The sequence below is a fragment of the Triturus cristatus genome, chromosome 7 (genome assembly GCF_964204655.1).
Source record: "Triturus cristatus chromosome 7, aTriCri1.1, whole genome shotgun sequence".
In the NCBI taxonomy this organism is placed as follows: Eukaryota; Metazoa; Chordata; class Amphibia; order Caudata; family Salamandridae; genus Triturus; species Triturus cristatus.
This window is the reverse complement of record NC_140590.1, coordinates 1,835,403,019-1,835,424,438: the sequence shown is the minus strand read 5'-3', so window position 1 is coordinate 1,835,424,438 and position 21,420 is coordinate 1,835,403,019. Positions and strand designations below refer to the sequence as shown.

The 21,420-nt window shown below is 49.0% G+C and overlaps 1 protein-coding gene across 1 annotated transcript in view; it reads left to right on the top strand.

The window, feature by feature from the left end:
- LOC146813354 (transient receptor potential cation channel subfamily V member 6-like) overlaps positions 1 to 21,420 on the top strand; it is a 255,753-nt gene that overhangs the window by 173,608 nt on the left and 60,725 nt on the right. Inside the window, exon 2 of the mRNA XM_085620168.1 lies at positions 20,734 to 20,831. Coding sequence (XP_085476294.1) covers positions 20,734 to 20,831 — 98 coding nt within the window. The remainder of the gene's footprint in view (positions 1 to 20,733; positions 20,832 to 21,420) is intronic.

Genomic DNA, 21,420 nt, shown 5'->3' with positions numbered 1-21,420 from the left:
TTCCTTATTCCTGTTCTGTCCCTTGCTGCTCAGCCATGAGTGATGTCACTTGGAATGTTGAGTGTGTGGGACTGGAGGAGATGGCAGTTGGAAGAGATGGGCTGAGCAGCAGGGAGGCTGCTCCTGGTGGGGCTTTATATGAGCATTACATGGACTTTGTGACTTAACCAATAAACCTACATCTTGTTCTACGTGACCTGTCTACGAGACATCTTTCATTTTAACACTGGCGACGAGGATGAGATCACAGGCATGGTAATGTACAGCCCCAAGCAGGTCTCCATTCTTGTGATGGCATCCAATTTTAGTGAGTCACAATCTATGCCCCACCTCATGATGAACATTGATTAAATAGGTTAGATTGCGACCCACGGCCATTCAGAAGTTTGAGACTGACCCATTAGTACATAGTTTGGTTCTCAAATTCTTTGACCGTTACTTACTTTAAACTTTTTCTACTATAATTTGGCAGAAATTGCTAACTGCTTTTTGTTGTTTGTTCATTTTGCAGTACAAATTCTCCTTTTATTCATCTGATCTGCAATGAGCAGGAAAGAGCAAGTCAACGGGTGATGGAGTGGCCATGTATTATATGGAATAAAAGGCTCTTTGTACACCCCCCTCAGAGTTCTGTGATTTTATAAAGGAACTCCTTAGTGACTTGCGATTATTGTATAATATACGGCAGGAGGTGCTTTATCTCATATCTAACCATGAACAGGACTTCTGAGATCAAACAGTATTTGTCACCTCACATAGAAGACCAGTAGTATATTATGGAGGAGTGTCCTGGCACATGTAATAACAGGCCTTCCAAGTCAGGCACTCCAACCTGAGGAAAGGGAATGAGAAGTGACCATTGAAGCACTTTTTGAACCCAATAACTGAGAGCATGGCTATATTGCACCTCCTGCATGTGGGTAAACAGTGGTTAATGTGAACCCACAGACCTTGGTATATAATGTGATATCTTGAGGGCCTCTTGGAGAGAAAAGCTGCAACTGTCTTCTCCCTGAGAGAGTCATTTGGTGTCACTTCCACCCACCCTTGGTTGGCATGCTTCGGTTTGTGGTGGACCATTTCTTGAGTTTACGGTACACCACTGTGGCCCCTAGGTTGGAGAGGAGGTGGTCTGTATGGGTTTCCGTTACGGGTAGGGGAATCGATGGCCTGCGCAGGCGCAGAGGGCAGTCACTGATTCTGTACAGTGGGGGCAAGGGCGTGATTTGGGCTATTTAATCTAATGTGCTGTGACTTTAGATTTCATTTTGTAAAGCACACCATTTATGGGCGAGGACATCCCTGATGATTCCGTAATCTCCGGCACCAGATGATGGCAGGTTGTTGATGTTTGTTCTCAAGTTCAAGGGACCTATTTCAGGATTTTGTACCCTATTATATTAATCGTCCGTTCCATGCCACTCCCATAGAGCTCAGGGCACCTCCTCATCTGGGGCGGATCACAGCTACATCGCTTGCCCGCCGTGGGTGCCATGCCACACTAAGACTATGAGAGCAGGTATATTAAACTTCACCAAAAATCTAGTATAAGATAACGGAAATTAATAAAATGTAACGTGACATAATAAGAAATGACAGCGACTAAGCCTTGTAGTTGCCCTAGAAGACATTGGCTCTGATTACGAGTGGCTCGTTAACAATCAATCAATCAATCAATCAATCAATCATAGCATTTGTAAAGCGCACTACGCGGTACGAGGTACTGTTTATCGCACCTCATGAATAACATTTCCCCAAGGTACCTGTGGGCCCTTTAAAGTGTGCCCTTTGCCAGTGTCTTTTACTGCACGCGGCATCCACTTTGGAAGAGAATGTTCTAACCAGGCTTGAGGGGTACCCACAGATGCCAGCTGCAAGCAGTCCTATAGAATATGCTTCTGTTGGACAGGCCACATGAAGGGCTTGCTCCCTCCCCGCATGACACGGCCCCAGCCCCGGCCCTCCAGGTGTGACCCACAGGACCAACCCGCAACCCGTCTCCAGACGGAACTCCTGCCCCCGGACATCTGGGTATCATGGGGCAGACCCACTCCCGGCTCCCCCGTCCGGACCAGCCGCCATCTTGGACACTGCACCACGAGGCCGCGTGGCCTCAGCTCGACCCCAACCCTGGGCCTGGCCAGGCCCCGCCATCCCGGCACCACCATCCACCCAGGAGGTGAACGGACCACTTGGCAGGTCGATGGGAGAAAGGAGTGTCGATGGCTCTCCACCGCCAGGTGCCGATCGCCCTCCAGCTCCCCAGGGCGCTGGCTCCACCCCCTGCTGGGTGTCTGGACTCCCTCATCCCGGACCTCCCGACCTCCAAGTGCGAGGGTCCGGACATCAAAGGGCGCCAGACCTATAACTAGGGCAGCTCCAGAGCAGGGAGGCAGTTGTATCCTGGAGTCGAGAGACACCGCGAAGAACTCATCCTTGACGGACTACCGGCGCTGCCGTAGCCCTGCCATGTGAACTATCATCCTGCCTGCTGGCGCTGCCGCGGCCTTCTGCATCCTCCATCCTCGTCGGGACCTGCTGGCGCTGCCACGGACCGAGTAACGACCACCTTCATCGGGACCTGCTGGCGCTGCTGCGGACCATCCAAGCTAGAACACCAAGCTCGGGGATTGTGAGCTATCCATCATCGCATCTACCAGATTGGTAACCAGACTGTCCCGCTACCCCCTTTCCCTGAACCCAGAGACTAATATCGAGGGGACCCCGGAGTCCAGACCTCCTTGTACCATTCCATCGTACCTTAAGAAACTGCTTATAAAGAACGTTAAAGCCTATCCGTGTGTGGTGTACATCTGTGGGGGGAAGTTATTGGTCTGTACGATCGCTGGAGACGGCTCTCCCCGGAGACCTCTCCCCTTGTCCTCGGCCGACCGTCCCGGTCCGTCTAACATTGGTGGCCAGCGGCGCGATCCGAATCAACGCGTAATCGTACAGAGAGTAGCTCACCCCACGACAAAACCACAATGTCAACCAAAGAGAGCGGATCTACCGAGAAATTCCAGATGGATAAATTGGAAGAGTACAGCCATCGTGAATTAAAACAATTCTGCATGGAGCTAGGCATTGCTACCACCGGCCTGAGTACCAAAGACGATTTCAAGCACGCCATTGAGTCGTGGGCAGAAACCGGGGTCACCAGATCCCCAGACCGAAACAGTGCAGCATCAGAGAGGAACACCACGGCTCCTGAGGAGCAAAGAACGGGTCTCTCGCAGGAAGAGATCCAAGAGAGAGAAAAAAGCAGACTACATGAGTTAGAAATGGCACGACTCAAAATGGACGATGAACTAAAATTAGCCGAGCAAAAACTGAACCTAGAACATCTGCGGCTCCGAGAAGAACGGGAAGAAAAACAGAGGCAGAGAGAGCTCGAAGAAAAGAGACTAGCGTACGAACACGAGCGCAAACTGGCAGAAATAGACCTACGGAAGCAGAACAAAGAACCGGAGGTGCCCGAGCGACCGCGCACCCCGGGAGCAACAGAAAAGAAAGTCCACATCCCCAAGGATGTCGTTCGAGAGTATGTCCGGGAGGACGACATACAACAGTGGTTCAAGGCCTACGAGATCGCCATGACCTCCCACCAGATCGATCGAAGTGACTGGGGAGCCGGCCTATGGGGGAGGTTCGTCCACGAAGGCCGTGATGCCCTGCTACAGCTCCCAGACCATCAGATGTCCTCCTATGACCACATGAAGTCTGCCCTCCTCACCCGATATGGGCTCACGCCCGAAATGTACCGCCAGAGGTTTCGAGACTGCACCCGGATCCCGGGTACAACTTGGGTGGAATATGTCAACTATTTCAGCCGAGCCTTCGAGGGTTGGATCAAGGGAAGCCACGTAACGACCTACGAGCAACTTTTTAATCTTATGGTATGGGAGCACCTCTCTAACAACTGCTTCGTCGAGCTCAGGCAGCACCTCCTCGACAGTAAATTGACTGACCCCCGGCAACTCGCTGCCGAAGCTGACCGGTGGGAAAGCACCCGAGTGGGCCGGAGAGGGCCACACGAGCAGAACCGGAACCACCAGGGTTAGCACCGTCCCCGAGGAGAAGGAGGAGGCCAGGGGCGAGGGAGAGACACCGTCCCGGCCACTCCCGCTGCCAGCACCCCGCCCCCGGCCGGCCGGGGCAACCCCCCGATGCGCCCGGGGTTCCGAGCCAACGTCACGTGTCACCGGTGCCAGCGAGTCGGCCACTACGCCAATGACCCGAACTGCCCGCAGAACCAAACGCCAAAACCCCGCCAGGTAGCTGCCGCCGCCCTGGGGGGAGAACAAATCTCCGAAGAACAAGAAGAATATGATCAGGCACAACAAGAGTGGGACCCGGCCGCCATGGTTCTAGCGTGCCTAGGGGGAAGAGACATGGTCCCGCGGGCTCCCCTACCCGCCAACACCAGAAAATATAGCCAGTGGGTGAACATTAATGGGCGCCGGGCCGAAGCACTACGTGACACAGGGGCCAGTGTGACGGCCGTCCGCTGTCACCTGGTAAAACCAGAGCAGATCCTGCCGAACATTCTCTGCCCCGTCCGTTCGGCCGACAATTCCGAAAGTCTATGTCGGATGGCCTGCGTCCCCTTCGAATGGGGAGGAGTCTCCGGCATGTTGAAGGTGACGGTCCGAGATGATGCCCCCGTGGACTGTCTCCTGGGGAATGATCTTGAGAGTTCCCCGTGGGCCGCCGTCGAAAGGAGAGAGCATTTGGGGATGTTGGGCCTCCCGGACTGGGCATGCGTAACCACCCGGTCCATGGCCGCCCGTACCATCCCCCGACCAGAAGAACCAGAGTGGCCAGCACCTCCTCCCCCGATCGCTCCAGCAGAGGACACCGACTATACCGACCCCCCAGAGCAAACCCCCGAAGGGGTCGCCCAGCCCCAGGACCTTCCCGACCTAGCTCAGTGGCGTCAAGAAGGGGGGCCCACCCAGGAACAGTTCCGTCAAGAGCAAAAGACCTGTCCCTCCCTCGAGCGACTCCGCCAGCAAGCCCTCGCCCAAAGCGCAGGGGACACCACCAGAGCCCATTGGATCTATTGGGACAACGACCTACTATACAGTGAACAGAGAATCGCGGAGTAAGGGGCCAGCCGAGTGTTGGTCGTGCCCCTCCGTTTCAGAGACTTCCTGCTAAATTTGGCCCGCGATGTCCCTCTAGCGGGACACCTGGGCCAGGACAAAACCTACAGTCGCCTGGTGACACACTTTTTTTGGCCGAAGATGAGAAACGACGTCCTCAACCACTGCCGGTCCTGCCCCACGTGCCAGGCCAGCGGGAATAGCGGCCGCAAACTCAAAGCACCTCTGCAACCCTTCCCAGTTGTCACCACCCCGTTCGAGAGGGTGGGAATAGACATTGTGGGGCCCCTGGACCCCCGTACAGCACAAGGACATCGGTTCATCCTGGTACTGGTAGACCACGCCACCCGCTACCCCGAGGCTGTGCCCCTGCGAACGGTAACAGCCCCGGTGGTCGGCCGGGCCTTAATGGGGATCTTCTCCCGGGTGGGCTTCCCCCGCGAGGTCGTCGGCGACAGAGGCACGAACTTTATCTCGAAATATATGAAGTCCCTCTGGCAACAGTGCGGAGTCACCTACCGATTCACGACCCCCTATCACCCCCAAGGAAACGGACTAGTCGAGCGGTTCAACCGCACGCTCAAGGGAATGATTGGGGGGTTGAAAGAGCCCCTCCGTCGCCAGTGGGATGTACTACTTCCGTGCCTCCTCTTCGCCTATCGGGAAGTTCCCCAGAAGTCCCTCGGCTTTAGCCCGTTCGAACTCTTGTACGGGCACCCTGTGCGAGGGCCCCTCAGCCTAGTCAAAGAAGGTTGGGAGATGGCCCCCCTAAAGACCCCTCCAGACGTCTTCAAGTACCTCCTGACACTACGCAACCAGACCCGGCGGTTCAGGGGGATGGCCAAAGCAAACCTTGAGGCCAGTCAGGAGGACATGAAAAAATGGTACGACCGAAATGCCTCCTCCATCGAATTTGAACCTGGCCAGCAAGTGTGGGTGATGTCCCCCACCGAACCATGTGCCTTGCAGGACAAGTGGACGGGGCCCTTCAAAGTGGTCGAACGCAAAAGTCCTGTCACCTATCTCATCGATATGGAGTCTCCCCGGAACCCCCTCCGGGTCCTCCACGCCAACAGACTCAAGCCCCACTTTGTGCGCTCAGAGCTCAGCCTCCTGATGGCTACAGACAGTGGAGCAGAAGAAGATTCCGAGCCTCTCCCGGATCTCCTGACAACTCAGGAGAAGGATGGTTCCGTGGACGGGGTTCGGCTCTCCGACGCCCTCACCCCAGAACAGCGCCAAGGCTGCCGGGACCTCCTGCTGCAGTTTTCTACCTTGTTTTCCCTTACCCCAGGGGTCACCCCCTGGTGCTTGCACGACGTGGACACTGGGGACAGTCCCCCTGTCAGACACCGGGCCTACCGCGTACCAGATCGGGTGCGGGCCTGCATCCAGGGAGAGGTATCCAAGATGCTCACGCTCGGGGTCATCGAGCCCTCGGATAGCCCCTGGGCCAGCCCGGTCATGCTAGTCCCCAAAGCTGCTGCCCCCGGCACCACTCCTGAACTCCGATTCTGCGTCGACTATCGGGGCTTGAATGCTGTCACCAGGACCGACGCCCATCCCATCCCCCGAGCGGATGAATTGATCGACCGCATGGGGGCTGCCCGCTACCTCAGCATCTTCGACCTGACAGCGGGCTACTGGCAGATCGGCCTCACACCCCGGGCCCAAGAACGTTCCGCTTTTTCTACCCCCGATGGCCACTACCACTTCAAGGTCATGCCCTTCGGCATGAAGAATGCCCCAGCTACTTTTCAGCGACTAGTGAACCAGGTCTTGGCGGGGCTCGAGGAGTTCAGCGCCGCCTACCTGGACGATATCGCTGTGTACAGCCGCCACTGGTCCGACCACCTCCACCACCTCCGAGAGGTCCTGCAGGCCCTCCAGCGGGCCGGCCTCACAATCAAGGCCGGCAAGTGCCAAATTGGTCAGGGATCCGTGACCTACCTCGGACACCAGGTGGGGAGCGGTCTGGTGGCCCCTCTGCAACTCAAAATCGCTGCCATCCAGTCCTGGCAGCCCCCAGTCACGCAGACCGAGGTCCGAGCCTTCTTGGGGCTCACCGGCTACTACCGGCGGTTCGTGAAGGACTATGGCAGCATTGTGGGGCCCCTCACGGGACTCACCTCCAAAAACCAACCGAAGAAGGTTAACTGGACCCCCGACTGTCAATCGGCCTTCGAGAAGCTGAAAGCCGCCATGTGCACTGCCCCTGTGCTCCTGGCCCCCGATTACAGTCGGGAATTCATTGTGCAAACGGATGCCTCCGACCATGGCATCGGGGCGGTCCTCTCCCAGCTGAACCCCGAGGGACTGGACCACCCGGTGGCCTTCATTAGCAGATGCCTCCTGGCCCGAGAACAGCGCTGGAGCACAATAGAGAGGGAGGCCTTCGCAGTGGTGTGGGCCCTCAAAAAGCTCCGACCCTATCTCTTCGGTACCCACTTCCGGTTCCGAGTGCAGACAGATCATCGACGCCTGCATTGGCTAATGCAGATGCGGGGGGAAAACCCCAAACTATTGCGCTGGTCCATCTCCCTGCAGGGGATGGACTTCACTGTGGAGCATCGGCCGGGCCAAGACACCGCCAACGCAGATGGCCTGTCGCGCTTTTTCCGCCTCGACGAGGACAGTCCCCAAGAGGATGGGTGACTCTCCCCGCCTTCAGCTGGGGGGGACGCATGTTGGACAGGCCACATGAAGGGCTTGCTCCCTCCCCGCATGACACGGCCCCAGCCCCGGCCCTCCAGGTGTGACCCACAGGACCAACCCGCAACCCGTCTCCAGACGGAACTCCTGCCCCCGGACATCTGGGTATCATGGGGCAGACCCACTCCCGGCTCCCCCGTCCGGACCAGCCGCCATCTTGGACACAGCACCACGAGGCCGCGTGGCCTCAGCTCGACCCCAACCCTGGGCCTGGCCAGGCCCCGCCATCCCGGCACCACCATCCACCCAGGAGGTGAACGGACCACTTGGCAGGTCGATGGGAGAAAGGAGTGTCGATGGCTCTCCCCCACCAGGTGCCGATCGCCCTCCAGCTCCCCCGGGCGCTGGCTCCACCCCCTGCTGGGTGTCTGGACTCCCTCATCCCGGACCTCCCGACCTCCAAGTGCGAGGGTCCGGACATCAAAGGGCGCCAGACCTATAACTAGGGCAGCTCCAGAGCAGGGAGGCAGTTGTATCCTGGAGTCGAGAGACACCGCGAAGAACTCATCCTTGACGGACTACCGGCACTGCCGTAGCCCTGCCTTGTGAACTATCATCCTGCCTGCTGGCGCTGCTGCGGCCTTCTGCATCCTCCATCCTCGTCGGGACCTGCTGGCGCTGCCGCGGCCCGTTGTAACGACCATCTTCATCGGGTCCTGCTGGCGCTGCCGCGGACCGAGTAACGACCATCTTCATCGGGGCCTGCTGGCGCTGCCGCGACCGTGTAACGACCACCTTCATCGGGACCTGCTGGCGCTGCTGCGGACCGTCCAAGCTAGAACACCAAGCTCGAGGATTGTGAGCTATCCATCATCGCATCTACCAGATTGGTAACCAGACTGTCCCGCTACCCCCTTTCCCTGAACCCAGAGACTAAAATCGAGGGGACCCCGGAGTCCAGACCTCCTTGTACCATTCCATCGTACCTTAAGAAACTGCTTATAAAGAACGTTAAAGCCTATCCGTGTGTGGTGTACATCTGTGGGGGGGAAGTTATTCGTCTGTACGATCGCTGGAGACGGCTCTCCCCGGAGACCTCTCCCCTTGTCCTCGGCCGACCCTCCCGGTCCGTCTAACAGCTTCATACAGGGCTTCAAGTGGGATAAAAAGCGGGGTTCTCTTAAGGGGGCCGTGGTTAAACATGTAAACTACATTTCTTTGATTCCCATAATGTGCCACCCAACGGGTATTTTGGTTTCGCTTTGAGATTTCTGTTATTTCATCCACATATATAACTTAACTGACACACACCTAAAACAGCCCAGGTGTATTGGCTTTGTCAATGATAGATGTTTAATATAAACGAGTAACTACAATAATTTTGTTGAAATTAATTGATATTGAAAATGTTTTAGTTCCTAAATTAAGTCTGTGTATTAAATATTACTGAGGCTTGTTGCAGGGGTATTGGACTTCAGAGTGTCTTAGTCACACCTGTTATGTGCACTCTCCGTTAGACACGTATGCCTGTCTATCTCTCCACAGCTCGTCCATCTGCAAGTCTCATACCTCATCTCTCCTCTTTAGGGCCCTCTCTTTACTCTCTCCTGAACGCACCAGCCCCATCTCCTTCACCTCGCCTACCGTCAACACACAACACACCCACTCACCCGTAATTACTGCATTTTATTTTACTTTTGACTTGTCAATATTTTGACAGCTCTGTACCTCCTTCGTATTTATTTATACAGAGTTTTAAATATAACTCGACTACATAACCATTGCTCTGTGCGCTCTGCAGAGAGGCCAAGGATTGGATGAGCACATACTCTGAACACCTTTTTGGACCCACAGAAGGCACAGTGAGAAACTCTCACTACCTTCAGCCTCCACTCCAGAGCTCCCTATCGCGGCCCCTCATGAACACCTGGAGGCGACTCACTCAAAGTATGCGCTGTACAGGAGTGACATGCTGCAAGAAGAGCACAGGAACGCAACCTCCTGGGATTTGTCAATACTCCTCGGAGTGTAAGTTTAGGCATACCGCGAAAAATAAAGAGGAACTAAATCGCTGATATGCACGATCTACGCTTTTTTAACACCTACCTATTCATTCATTGTTAAGAAATCGATCAGTGTTTTTGGAATTAATGTTAAGGACATGAATAGAGGTCCCATCAAGGACTTGCTTCAATGGCCGTTTCAATTATGTCTGGATCCGAGATCCGGAATGACCCGGCCCACTTAAAGCCCTGTGTTCAGTTAATTTTTGAAGTCGGAAGCTTAATGCACATTTAACTCCACTCCTGTAAGTTGTGCTAGATGCATGAAAACTTTGTAGATGCGTTTTCTTTGAAAAGCCATGTCTTCTGCAGTGCTAAAACTTTATAATTGTGCTTCAAAGTTCATACCATGTGACAGAGTCAGCAACCCAGAATGAGACAGCCACAAACATCTGGCACGCTACAGCACCGGTCTTTACAATCTGAAATGTCCAGGTGGGGTTGGAGCATTCTTGAAAGGTTGCCCCACTCAATCGGACCCTAGTAAGCACCAAGTGTGCACAGCATGTACTGAGCCTGCATAGCACTGCTTTCCGTGGCTTCTGACATGTTTCTGGGGTTCTACAAATCCGGATCCTGTTTGCCCATATTTGTCCCCTTGTGCTTGACTCCCGGAAAAGCTGAGGCTGTTGGGATGAGCTTTGCCAGGGGGCAAAATACCTGCACGAGGTTTGAATCAACTTCACCAGGTAATAAATACAACAGCTTCACTTGTAGGGGGCTCGGGACCTACAGCCACACCCTGGGGTGTCACAGCGGGGGAGCCCGTGTGATGAGGTGTTTCAGCACAGTATACAGAAGAGAGGTTCATCATTGACGCTGGTGGTTACCAGCAAGGAGCGGAGACCCTCTTGGCGATAGTCTCACTTACCTCTCACAGCACAGACCAGGATGGATATCTGGGAAGGGACGCCATGAAGGCTGGCCATACTTGGGCAGTATGCTGTACTCCCCCTTTCTCAACTTGTCACAGGGTTGGACGGGGTCAGCAAGCATCACTGACCCCACCCCATCCTGTGAGGGCTTGGAAAAGGAGGACTGTTACTCCTGCTTACAGCCTGTTTGTTGATTGACAAGCACCCCAGGAAAATAAGGGCCTGATGCTGTAGACACCAGGGGCGTCTTTAAAATGTGATGTTGCTGAGCGTCATTTGTGGGTGGTCTCTTGAGGCATTCAGAATTGCCGGCTGGGCAGGCGCTAGGTATGCTGAAGTAAAATAAATAAATAATGTGAGGAGACACATGCGCACTAGCGCACGCCCCTCTTGAGAGTGCCTTGCTTCCCGAGTGTCATGTCAGCAAGGACAAGAGAAAGGAAGGCAGCCAGGCATGGAAGGGGTCTTGGTTTCATTCCGCAATGTTATCTGAAAGGCAATTGCAACCATCTGCATACATATAAAACTGGATGGACAGAGCCCAGCCCCCTCTGTTAAGAGCCGCTACTGCTCCTGGCTAACTGTTACAATGAAGAATAATACAAAGCCAGGTCTTGTAGAAAAGGTTGCTGATTTATTCTTAAGATTACTTCTTAGGTTACAGGATGATAGTCCGATCCAAACTGCAAAGATAAGGGCCCCCCCTGGTACTAATGTGAAGTTCACCACAATCTAGGGCAACTTCAATTCAATAGAAATATCAGACCATGTCAAATAAAAGTAGTGACACTAACATTTAGAAAAGTATAAAACAATTTATTTGTTATATATAATTTTGTTTGAAGTATAAAAATATGATAGATATGAATTTACAGAGACAATAATTTGTGCAACATACTCGCTGCATCCATCTATCACACATCCATACCACAATCTGATATTTGTTGTAATACTCAATCTATCTGATAATAATACAATTCATCGACCAGCCATATAAAGTATAACATGAATCTGTTTGAACACATGATTTTCGGGTGGTTTCCAAGTTGTCTCAACGCGCGTTTCGGCAGAACACTGCCTTCCTCAGGAGTTCCACCTCCAAATATTGTGCTCAATTGGAAGTATTTCAAAAGATGATGAAGCGGGTAAATAATGGGTATAAGTCACAGGCATGTTCTAAACAGGTCACTCATTTGACAATCTTAAACAATTTTAACTTTTTCAGACATTCAATTTTGTCAGAAGTTGATGTAACTTAACTAACTTATCATAGCTATGATATTTCTAATTAGAAAATTGGAAAACATTCAGTATTGCACATAGGACAGCAAAGAAATATAGAATAAAATATGTGCTAACTTTAGTAACTAAGGAGTGTTTGAAGATGTTTAATTGAAGAAAGCACTCTGAAGGTCTGGACTTTAAATACACTAAAGGCTGATTTTGAGGTTGGTGGATGGGGTTCTCTGTCAAAACGTGACGGATATATTATGCAAAGGTTGGTCGCACACTGCTCGTCACACCAGCAAGTTGCCCCAAGGGACTGTGGTAGATGTAGTGGCGACGGCGGGTACGCCTATGCCACAATGTATAAAGAACAGTATGTGTTGCGTTAGCCATCCCTGGACACGTGTTTCGAGGTAGTTGCCTCTCGTCAGCAGGGAGCAGGTCAGTGTAAAGGGCTGCCGCGTGGACTGCCAAAATGTAATTAAAACAGGTCAAGTACCTCTCATGGCGCGCAGGAGCAGATCCAAGGCTCGTCAGCCCGTTGGCTCAAGGGAGCTGTAATAAATTATGCAAAGGTTGGTCGCACACTGCTCGTCACACCAGCAAGTTGCCCCAAGGGACTGTGGTAGATGACAGTGGCGACGGCGGGTACGCCTATGCCACAATGTATAAAGAACAGTATGTGTTGCGTTAGCCATCCCTGGACACGTGTTTCGAGGTAGTTGCCTCTCGTCAGCAGGGAGCAGGTCGGTGTAAAGGGGTGCCGCGTGGACTGCCAAAATGTAATTAAAACAGGTCAAGTACCTCTCATGGCGCGCAGGTGCAGATCCAGATATATTGTTCACCATATTACAAGACCATATAACCGAAGGTTCACGTAACACAGCAGGAGAGATATGCCACACTTGCATCTCTTACAGCAAACACTAAATACGGCCCTAATTCATTAGAGTCCACTCTAAGCGTGTGCATAAATTGTGGAAAAAGTTGTGAGCAAGAATTGTTTCCACCACATATGGTCATACATATGTGTCAAGGATGTGTAATTTTTATCCAAGTGACCTCCACGAAGGCATGTTCACCTCATTCAAAGACGCGAGCAGTGAAACCTCACTAGCTAAACGCCTCACTGCTCGCGCCTACCCATGGAGTGCCAAGCGCGGGATCCCTCTCTTGTGTTTGATAGAAAATAGCTGAGGATGTCACAATGATTATCCATATTATAATTGTAAATTCTTTTATTTAAATATTACCATTTTACCCCACGGTAGCTTTTAGATACCAAAGGAACTTCTACTCTTCGAGTGTTGCACCGATAATATGACAAGCCGACTGAACTGGGTTCAAAAGCGCTCTGTGATCTTGACAAAATCCATAACGGTGACTTTAAAAGGGTACCTGTCCTGAGTTCTCCACTTCTAACCAACACAAAGCTTGCCATTGGGTTGACAGCATTATTTGAGTATTTTTCAGTTAAAGATTATAACGGGGATTAAATATTAGGATGATGAAAGTATCTATAGTCACTGGCTCAGCCCTACATCAAATATTCAAACAAAACATCGCTTTTTCAATATTGACTTTACGCGTAAGAACTGAAGCTCATTTGTGGATCCCACAGAGATGTGTTAGGTTTCCCTTTAGTCTTCAAGGGAACACACAGTACAATACAATAAACTGCAATCATCACAGCCAATCAGAGCTGCAGAACAACTTGTTTAAGACTTCAATAGAGGCACCATGAGGCTACACACCCCACTGTGAAGACCACTCTTTGCTGTACAGTGAATTATAGTGATTCCAGGACCAGGTTCAGAATTTCAACTCTGCAGAATGATAAAAGGTGGTATTGAAAGATGTGTATAAAGCAGATTACAATACTTCTAGATGTGCAAAGCAAAACAAAAACCATCTTCGTACACATCCCGAAGAAATGCGAAAGACATAGGCTGTATCGGTTGTATATTGGGGTCTGCAATTGAAGGGTCACCAAGCAAGAGTTGAATGTGATTGTAGCTCCTTGGATAGACAGACACTGACCCTGCACACTGAAGCCTGGTCACCTGACAGCAGATGGAGCAGTTGGGTTTGCAAACACAGAGGCCAGGTCCATGCAGGGTTTCGAGGGACATTTGCAGCAGCTTCTAATAGATTTAGAAGCACAAGGACAACTGTTGAGACTGTGATTAAAGTAATATGATTGAGAGGAAACATGTTCTTTGGGATTTAAGCCCCCTCCCCAGGATGTACTTGGTTGTGCAGTTCACCAGAGCACGCTTCATCATCGTCATTGCAGTATACCCTGACTGTAACATTAATCAAGAGTGTAGGAACAGGGCGGTCAATGCACTTTGTGTTCATTCACCCTCCCTCTGACACTAGCTGTGGTCTGAGCGCTTACATGCAAGATACTGTCAAAGTGCACAAAGATGGGATACCTTGTGAAGAGAGAAAAGCTGGATGCATAACACCTGAAGGAACACTGCTGTACGAATATCAAACTTTACAACGCATGCCTTTACAACTCATGCAATGCAACTTGTTGTACCTTTACAACACATTTGTCCTTTTAAACGCTGACATTCTTTTTATACTATTTGGTTGTCTTTATTTGGGGAGGGGCCTGAAACATCTCTCTCTCACTCTCACCCTAAACCCCTAACTCCCATTTCCTCTACCCATCCATGAACCACAAAAACCCCTTACTCCCTTTACCTCTGCCCACACCTTCCCTCTAACCACCCATCCCTTAAACTTTTAACCCTCCCTTCCTAAAGTGACAAAAAATTATCTAACTTAAAAAAAAACGTGACACAGAGGCAGTTGGCCACCCAAAAATGTTAAGTCAAGTGCCACAAAACATAAGTTAATCACAATCCTTTATGTGCCCAAACCACACAAGGTTGTAACTGGGTGTTTCATTAATTGTCCAATTGTCCAAAAATATATAGAGTACATGACCTTTTCTCAGAAAATCTGGAATAGTACATCAAGTGTCTAGTAAAAGTAAACAGATATTTCAAAACATATCCATGTATACATACAATCAGTCCAATCAAAAGGCGTTAATAGTGCATGATAAGCAAATCCACAATGGAAGCCCACGTCCTATTTCCATGACTGAGAAATATATAAACGAATAAGCAAATTTATCAGCCATAAATAGTGTCTTATTGCATGCTATGGAAAATGACACGTGCTGTCTATTGTGCAAGGCTTGCTCCATGTTGCAATTCAACGGTCATGAATTTCATTGTACAGGCCTTGGATGAAATACACCTGTGTTAGCACACAAAGTCACCAGTACGACTACTCCTATAATCAGTGCCTCTAACAACCACACCCCCAATTGCTAAGCCAAGCTCCTATGGCTCCCCAGATGCCACCCGCGTGTATTTCCCTTGACTCCTTCTGGACCGTACGGATGTTTTCTATGGCCTTGTTGATAATGTTACTATTATTCTGGATATAACAGCAACATGTTTGGTGAATTACCCGGCACACCCGGCCCTCCTGTTCCTTGGGAAGAGCCCAGTCACTGGGTCTGTCGCTTGATGTTTGTATCTGACACATGGGGCGGTTCAACCTTAGTTAACAATCGCCATCACTGCAGCACTGTCCTAGGTGCCCCCGGGTAATCTTTGGTATACACCGGATATATCACGATCTATTATACTTTAGATATTTATGTCCTCTGAACCCTAGTCATTCATTAGCTACCTGTGAGGTGGGGCCTTTGGGAAGACGCCCTTTATTCCCATTCAACTCCAAATGCGATACCCCTATTTACTGGTCTCTCTTTATATCTGATACGCACGTATCCTAATGCTATTCCTAAACTGGGAACTTGTTTTAACTATGTGTAACACTCTCCTCTTTACGTCCATGTCTTGTCTGATATGTAATGGAACTTTCATGTAGGTGTATGTATTTTACTGCTATACACAGTAAAATGTGATGTACCTTATTACTCTGAAAGTCAATATCTACTGGGCACTGTTAGAGCAGGTGTGCGCAAATTCCATCTTTCACAATACATGTGGCTGTGCATTATTTTTCTCTTTCATTATAGTACTTTTCCCTCAAAGCATGTTGTTTTATTCTTCATCGCATTCCCAAAGCAGTGTAAAAGTTCAAAGTCTCAATGTCATTCAGTTTGTTAGTAGAAGGTCTTTAGATGGAACCCGCCGGCACCATGAGCGTTACGGTAGCACAAATAACTAGTGGTACTCCTAGATATTTTTTGACCAGACTTGCAGCGTTGTCAGTCATTGGTGGCTTGAAGAATTGCAAAAGAAACCTTTAAAATGATCACTCTCCTGTACCTTTTATATTGCATCAGAGCTCACTAGTACTTCAGCAATTGGTACTCGAAGATGAAGGTGAGGTGCTCTAGAAAGGATGCTCCAGCAGAATCATTTGGCCAGAATCGCAGACGATGAAGGCAGTGAATATTTGTAGCTATCAAACAGGTCCCACATCCCTACTGAGGTGGGCACCGGCAACTTTGGTGCCTAAACACAATGAAAAGTTAATCTTGTTAGACGGTGCCTGACTCTGTGGCTCGGGAGGTTACCAGTACTTCGGCCATTCAGGTACTTCCATCATGACAAAACTACAACAATAGTGCTCTGTTGCTGCTGCTATAGGCAAGGGTAGGGGGGCCGGCCTTTTCGTCGTTGATGTTCAGAGCCCGCTTGCACCCTCCGCTCTCCTTGTGGTGTGCCGCACGAGCAGTCCTCTATAGCTCCTACTTGCTGCATTGGTGGAGCAGACGTTGTACCCACAGGGTGCCACTGGAGCTGCTCGTGGGGCCGTTGGTGCCTTATGTTCTTGTTCCGGTCCTGATGCGTTCTTGGTGTGAGGGCCTTGGGCCCACGAGATCATCCCCGCGCACTTGCCAGCTGGACAGGCAGTGGCGTCTGATGTGAGCGTTGGCAGAGGTCCATTCTCCTTGTTCGAGGTCGTATCCCGCTGGTGCCTTTCAGTCAGAAAGGGCCAGATGTGCCTGATGAAGAGGAATCCGCTACTTAAAGCGGCGCAATGGACATGCGGTCGTTCTTTCAAACAAAAGGTAGTCCATCAATCCAGAACAGCTCAATGATGCACAGATCCATTGTAGATTCTTTCCATTCTCTACACACAGGCACAGTGAAGCTTTGTGTGTTCCCAAGCCCTTTGCCAAGACCTTTTGTCACTTCATTGTGAAAAGATGGAACAAACGCTTGTGTGGACTTGTTTGAATAGAGAATACCGAGCCGGCGGCCTCCATGCGTATCATAGTCTCTTCGCTCTTGAGGGTAAATGGCATGAGTGGATGGAATCAACGTATCCGCATATGTAAGAAATGAGTCACATGACACCAGGAATTTAATCATACAACTCCTCCCCTTTGTGTACAACTTTTCTCTCAGCCCAGAAATAATGCCTGTACTGTGTGCGTGGTATAAAGAAGTTTACTCATTAATGCATTCAATATGGAGCATCACTCCATATTGAACCTTCCGCTCTATTGTATGTGGGCACTACAAGACCAAGCGTGTTCCAGCAATGTCTCACCCATTGAGGGCCAGAATGCGGACAGTGCACATCATGTCCGATGGCATACGCTCTTAAATCCCTTCTAAATGAACAGAGGGTCCCTCCTCTGATCATGGCCACATCACCTTAAAAAGGACATAAGACATTTAAACATAACATTCATTTGTACACAGAATTCAACATTCCTGATGGACGCTTGACGCAGCAGGTGTGACGTCAACTCTTCTACTTATTCTGGATCAGGAGATGAAGAGACCTACTGCAAAACAAAACTCTCTATCGATGTGCAAAACGCAAAGCATAAAGAAGTGCATAAGTCCAGTCACAGTAACGCTGAATATAAGGAAAATAACTTAATCAGTGAACAAATATTATACGTCCTTCTGCCCAGATAATTGAAAACATTTGCAACCCCTACTAAACTTTACACTAAACCAAGAAAAGGGAATACATAGAACAGCCTCATTTCAAAAGCAACCTTTCTATTCAATGCTAAGACGCCATTGTGAGCTTCTGGCCCCAGCTACTTCCACTGATGCAGTTCACCCAAAAAGCATGTTCAATCCATAACACAGTGAATCCAGAGCACAGGTGTTCAATGCAGACTGTCCTTTTGCATTTCAATATACTGCGTTTAACTAAACCGCAACAAACACAAATCTAAACACAACATTACCACACATTAGTTATTCTTTTCGTCCCTTCTCTAGCCAATGCACTGCATAGGAAAATGCATTTTAGTGCAGCCCACTCCCAACCTAAGCCCATAGAGGAGTATCATCCACCAGCCAGTTGGCCCTAAATAGAAAAACATTACTAGGCACACACATGTTTCTATGTATAACAAAGTTAGCGCTAAATTAGTTAAAATCTCCAAACCGTCTGGTGCTCCGCATCATGTGTGTGCAATTTCGGAAAGATTTGGATCCATTGTAAAATATTCCATTTTTCTTACATATACATCATTCAGTATCACTCTCGTCTTGCATGTTCTTTTTCGTTGTGTTGAGTGCCGCATAAGTACTTTACCAGGTTCCAGTGTTCCGCAAGTTGAGGTTGGATGGTATTTTCCCCCCTCCCGCTCCCCCCCACTGCAGAATGCTCACTTCCATGTACAGCACAGTCCCACAACACTCCTCGCACCCTGGAAGGTACTGTATGGAGCAAGCAGTGCCTGCATTGAAGGTAATGTAAGGAAACCCCATATGCAGTATATTCCGGTATGCGCATTCCCCTTTATCCACATTACGCATGACATTCGGCGTGAGTCTAGGTGGTAGCTTGCACTGATAAGCACAGTTTGCAAATATGTTTCTGCTTACAATTGTTAGAAACTGTAATACCAATTTCTATTGACTTTTTACTGCCTAAACTTGAACCTTAAGGCCACACCCATGACTTTGGAATGCAATTAAAATGTCTTAGAAAACTTGACAATTTATGGTGGTTTTCTTTGGCAGCGGCACAGATGGGAGGAGGGCAGCCATTAACCTACATGTATTGTTCGGTCTTACTGTCACCCCACCTTCAAACTTGCACCGATATTGTATGTTCTCTGCTTGTACGCAAATACATATCTATTCCCATGCTAGTTGTAATGCATATTTTTAAAGGAACAAGGGAACCCAAGAGTCTGAAGTGGACCTGGGGTGTATTTGTGCAGGAACAGTGGGTCCCCTACATCACAAAAAAAGATCATGTAATTAACCTATGTCTTTATAAATCCAAATGGATTATATATCATTTATTATTTGAAAGATAAAGGAAACATAAGAGTGGGACAGCCTTCAGAAAAGAAGTGAGTTACTAAACTCCGGCATTTGAACAAACTGTGGCCATAACGCACTTCAAGATTGGGCCACAACCATACGAAAAACACCACTGCACAAAATAATAATGATTCAGAAATAAACAAATATGTATCGATGGCAGGTGCCATGAAAAGTAAATCGGTATTGCCGGTGGAGAATAAATTACAAACCGACTTTGGTCATACTCTAAACTCAGTAAAAATACGGGGCATAGTGGATGGACCATCGGTGTCAACCATAGAATGGCGGGTACTGAATCAAGTCTGATTAGGCTAGAAAAAACACTCCAAAGGTGTGGGGAGTACACCTAAAAATAGGAGGTGAGGGGCCTGCTGAGATGAGAGTAGGGCCTAGGTCTGCTTGTAACTTATTCTCCACCGGCAACACCATTTTACTGTTCCTGGCACCTGCCATCAGATCTTGGATTTTCCTTCCTTTAGAATTGACATTGGTCTGTAATTTCACTCCACTGCTGTCGGCTCCAGGCCTTGCCTTCCCAGAAGAGCAGGCAAACGTCTCAGGCATCACTTGTTGGGTCCTGAAGATAATCTCATTATCATGTTAAGGATCTAAATTTCTTTGACTTTAGCACCTTGAGACATATTTGTTTATTTCTGAATCATTATTATTTTGTGCTGTGGTGTTTTTCATATGCTTGTGGCCCAATCTTGAAGTGCGTTATGGCCACAGTTTGTTCAAGTGCCTGAGTTTAGTAACTCACTACTTTTCTGAATACTGTCCCATTCTTATGTTTTCCTTATCTTTCGAATAAATGACATATAATCCATTTGGATTTATATAGGTAACATTGTTTCTCTGTGTTAATAACATGATCTATTTTTTCTGATGTAGGGGATCTACTGTTCCTGTAAAAATGTATACCTGTAACGCAGCATAAATCAACATTTCTTTAAGGCCAGACCTATTGACATAGCCAATGTGTGTTCTCTCCTTTCCTGCTTTCCCTGTGATGCCGCAACTCCTATCTCTGCCAATCATGTTAAGACTCATTCTCTCTTTTGTCCCCACCACCCCCATTTCCTGTGCACTATGATGCTTCACGACAATGCACATATGACTGGAAATGCTGTAGACTGCCCTAGTGGATGTACCGGGCTCCTGAACAAGTTTACGCAGTGTCAGTAGGAAGAAGCAACTGCTTCATGACCCGATGACCACTGCCATTGACTAAGACTCTACCATTGGAACTCCAGGGAGGAGATGAAAGGGAAACATAAGCTCATCCCACTCATAGTATCCAAGTACCTGACTTCTGCATACACCTATCTGTAACCTGTGGTGTCTCATTGTACCCCTCTGTTACTGCAGGACTTGATTATTCTTTTGACATAAATAGAGACTCCGGGTCCAGGGGTGCCAAATATGTCCTGAACTGTGATCCATCAATTACGTTTCGTGTGTAGACAAGCTGTGAGCTCACTTTGAATTTTCTTTCTAGAATATGGGAATCCCCATTACTTTTGGCTGCCAAGGAGAACGATGTCCGAGCTGTTCGAAAACTGCTGGACTGTCCATCGACCGACCTGTTCACACGAGGTAGAGAACTTTCAATGTCCGTAGTTCCCACCAAAATTCCAAGTAGCTGGGGCATAGAAATGTGTGAAACAGAGGCTTTATCTATCTTTGTTTGTGTAGTTTCTTTTTTAACACACTTGTGATGCTGTTCTTTAGCCTCACAACCCTAGTTTCAAGATGGTAGTTACTTAAACATTTTAATGTCTTTTATTGTGTCTTATGTTCTACTATGTAAATTTTATAAAGGTGCCTGTGAGATTTCCGTTAACGGTATGTAGTGGTTGAAAAGTATAACATGTTTGCTTGTCTCTTTTTATTGTATAGAAAAGAACCCATTTTTATGACGATCAGCTGTCAATTTAACAACAACATTGCCTAAAAGTGCTTAAAAACAAATAGCAGATACCACAGTAAAATTGAAAATCTAAGTGTGAGATGAGAATTTAGCGAAAAAACCTCTCTTATTGATTGTGAACTGGAGGGCAACTCCTACCCCAGTGGGTCTTCCAAGACTCTCAGAAGATCTTTTCTTGCAAGAGCGGGGGTTAGGTGGTGGCCTTTTGGCCACTGCAACATATTGACCTTTTGAGGGTTGAACTGGCCATTTAGT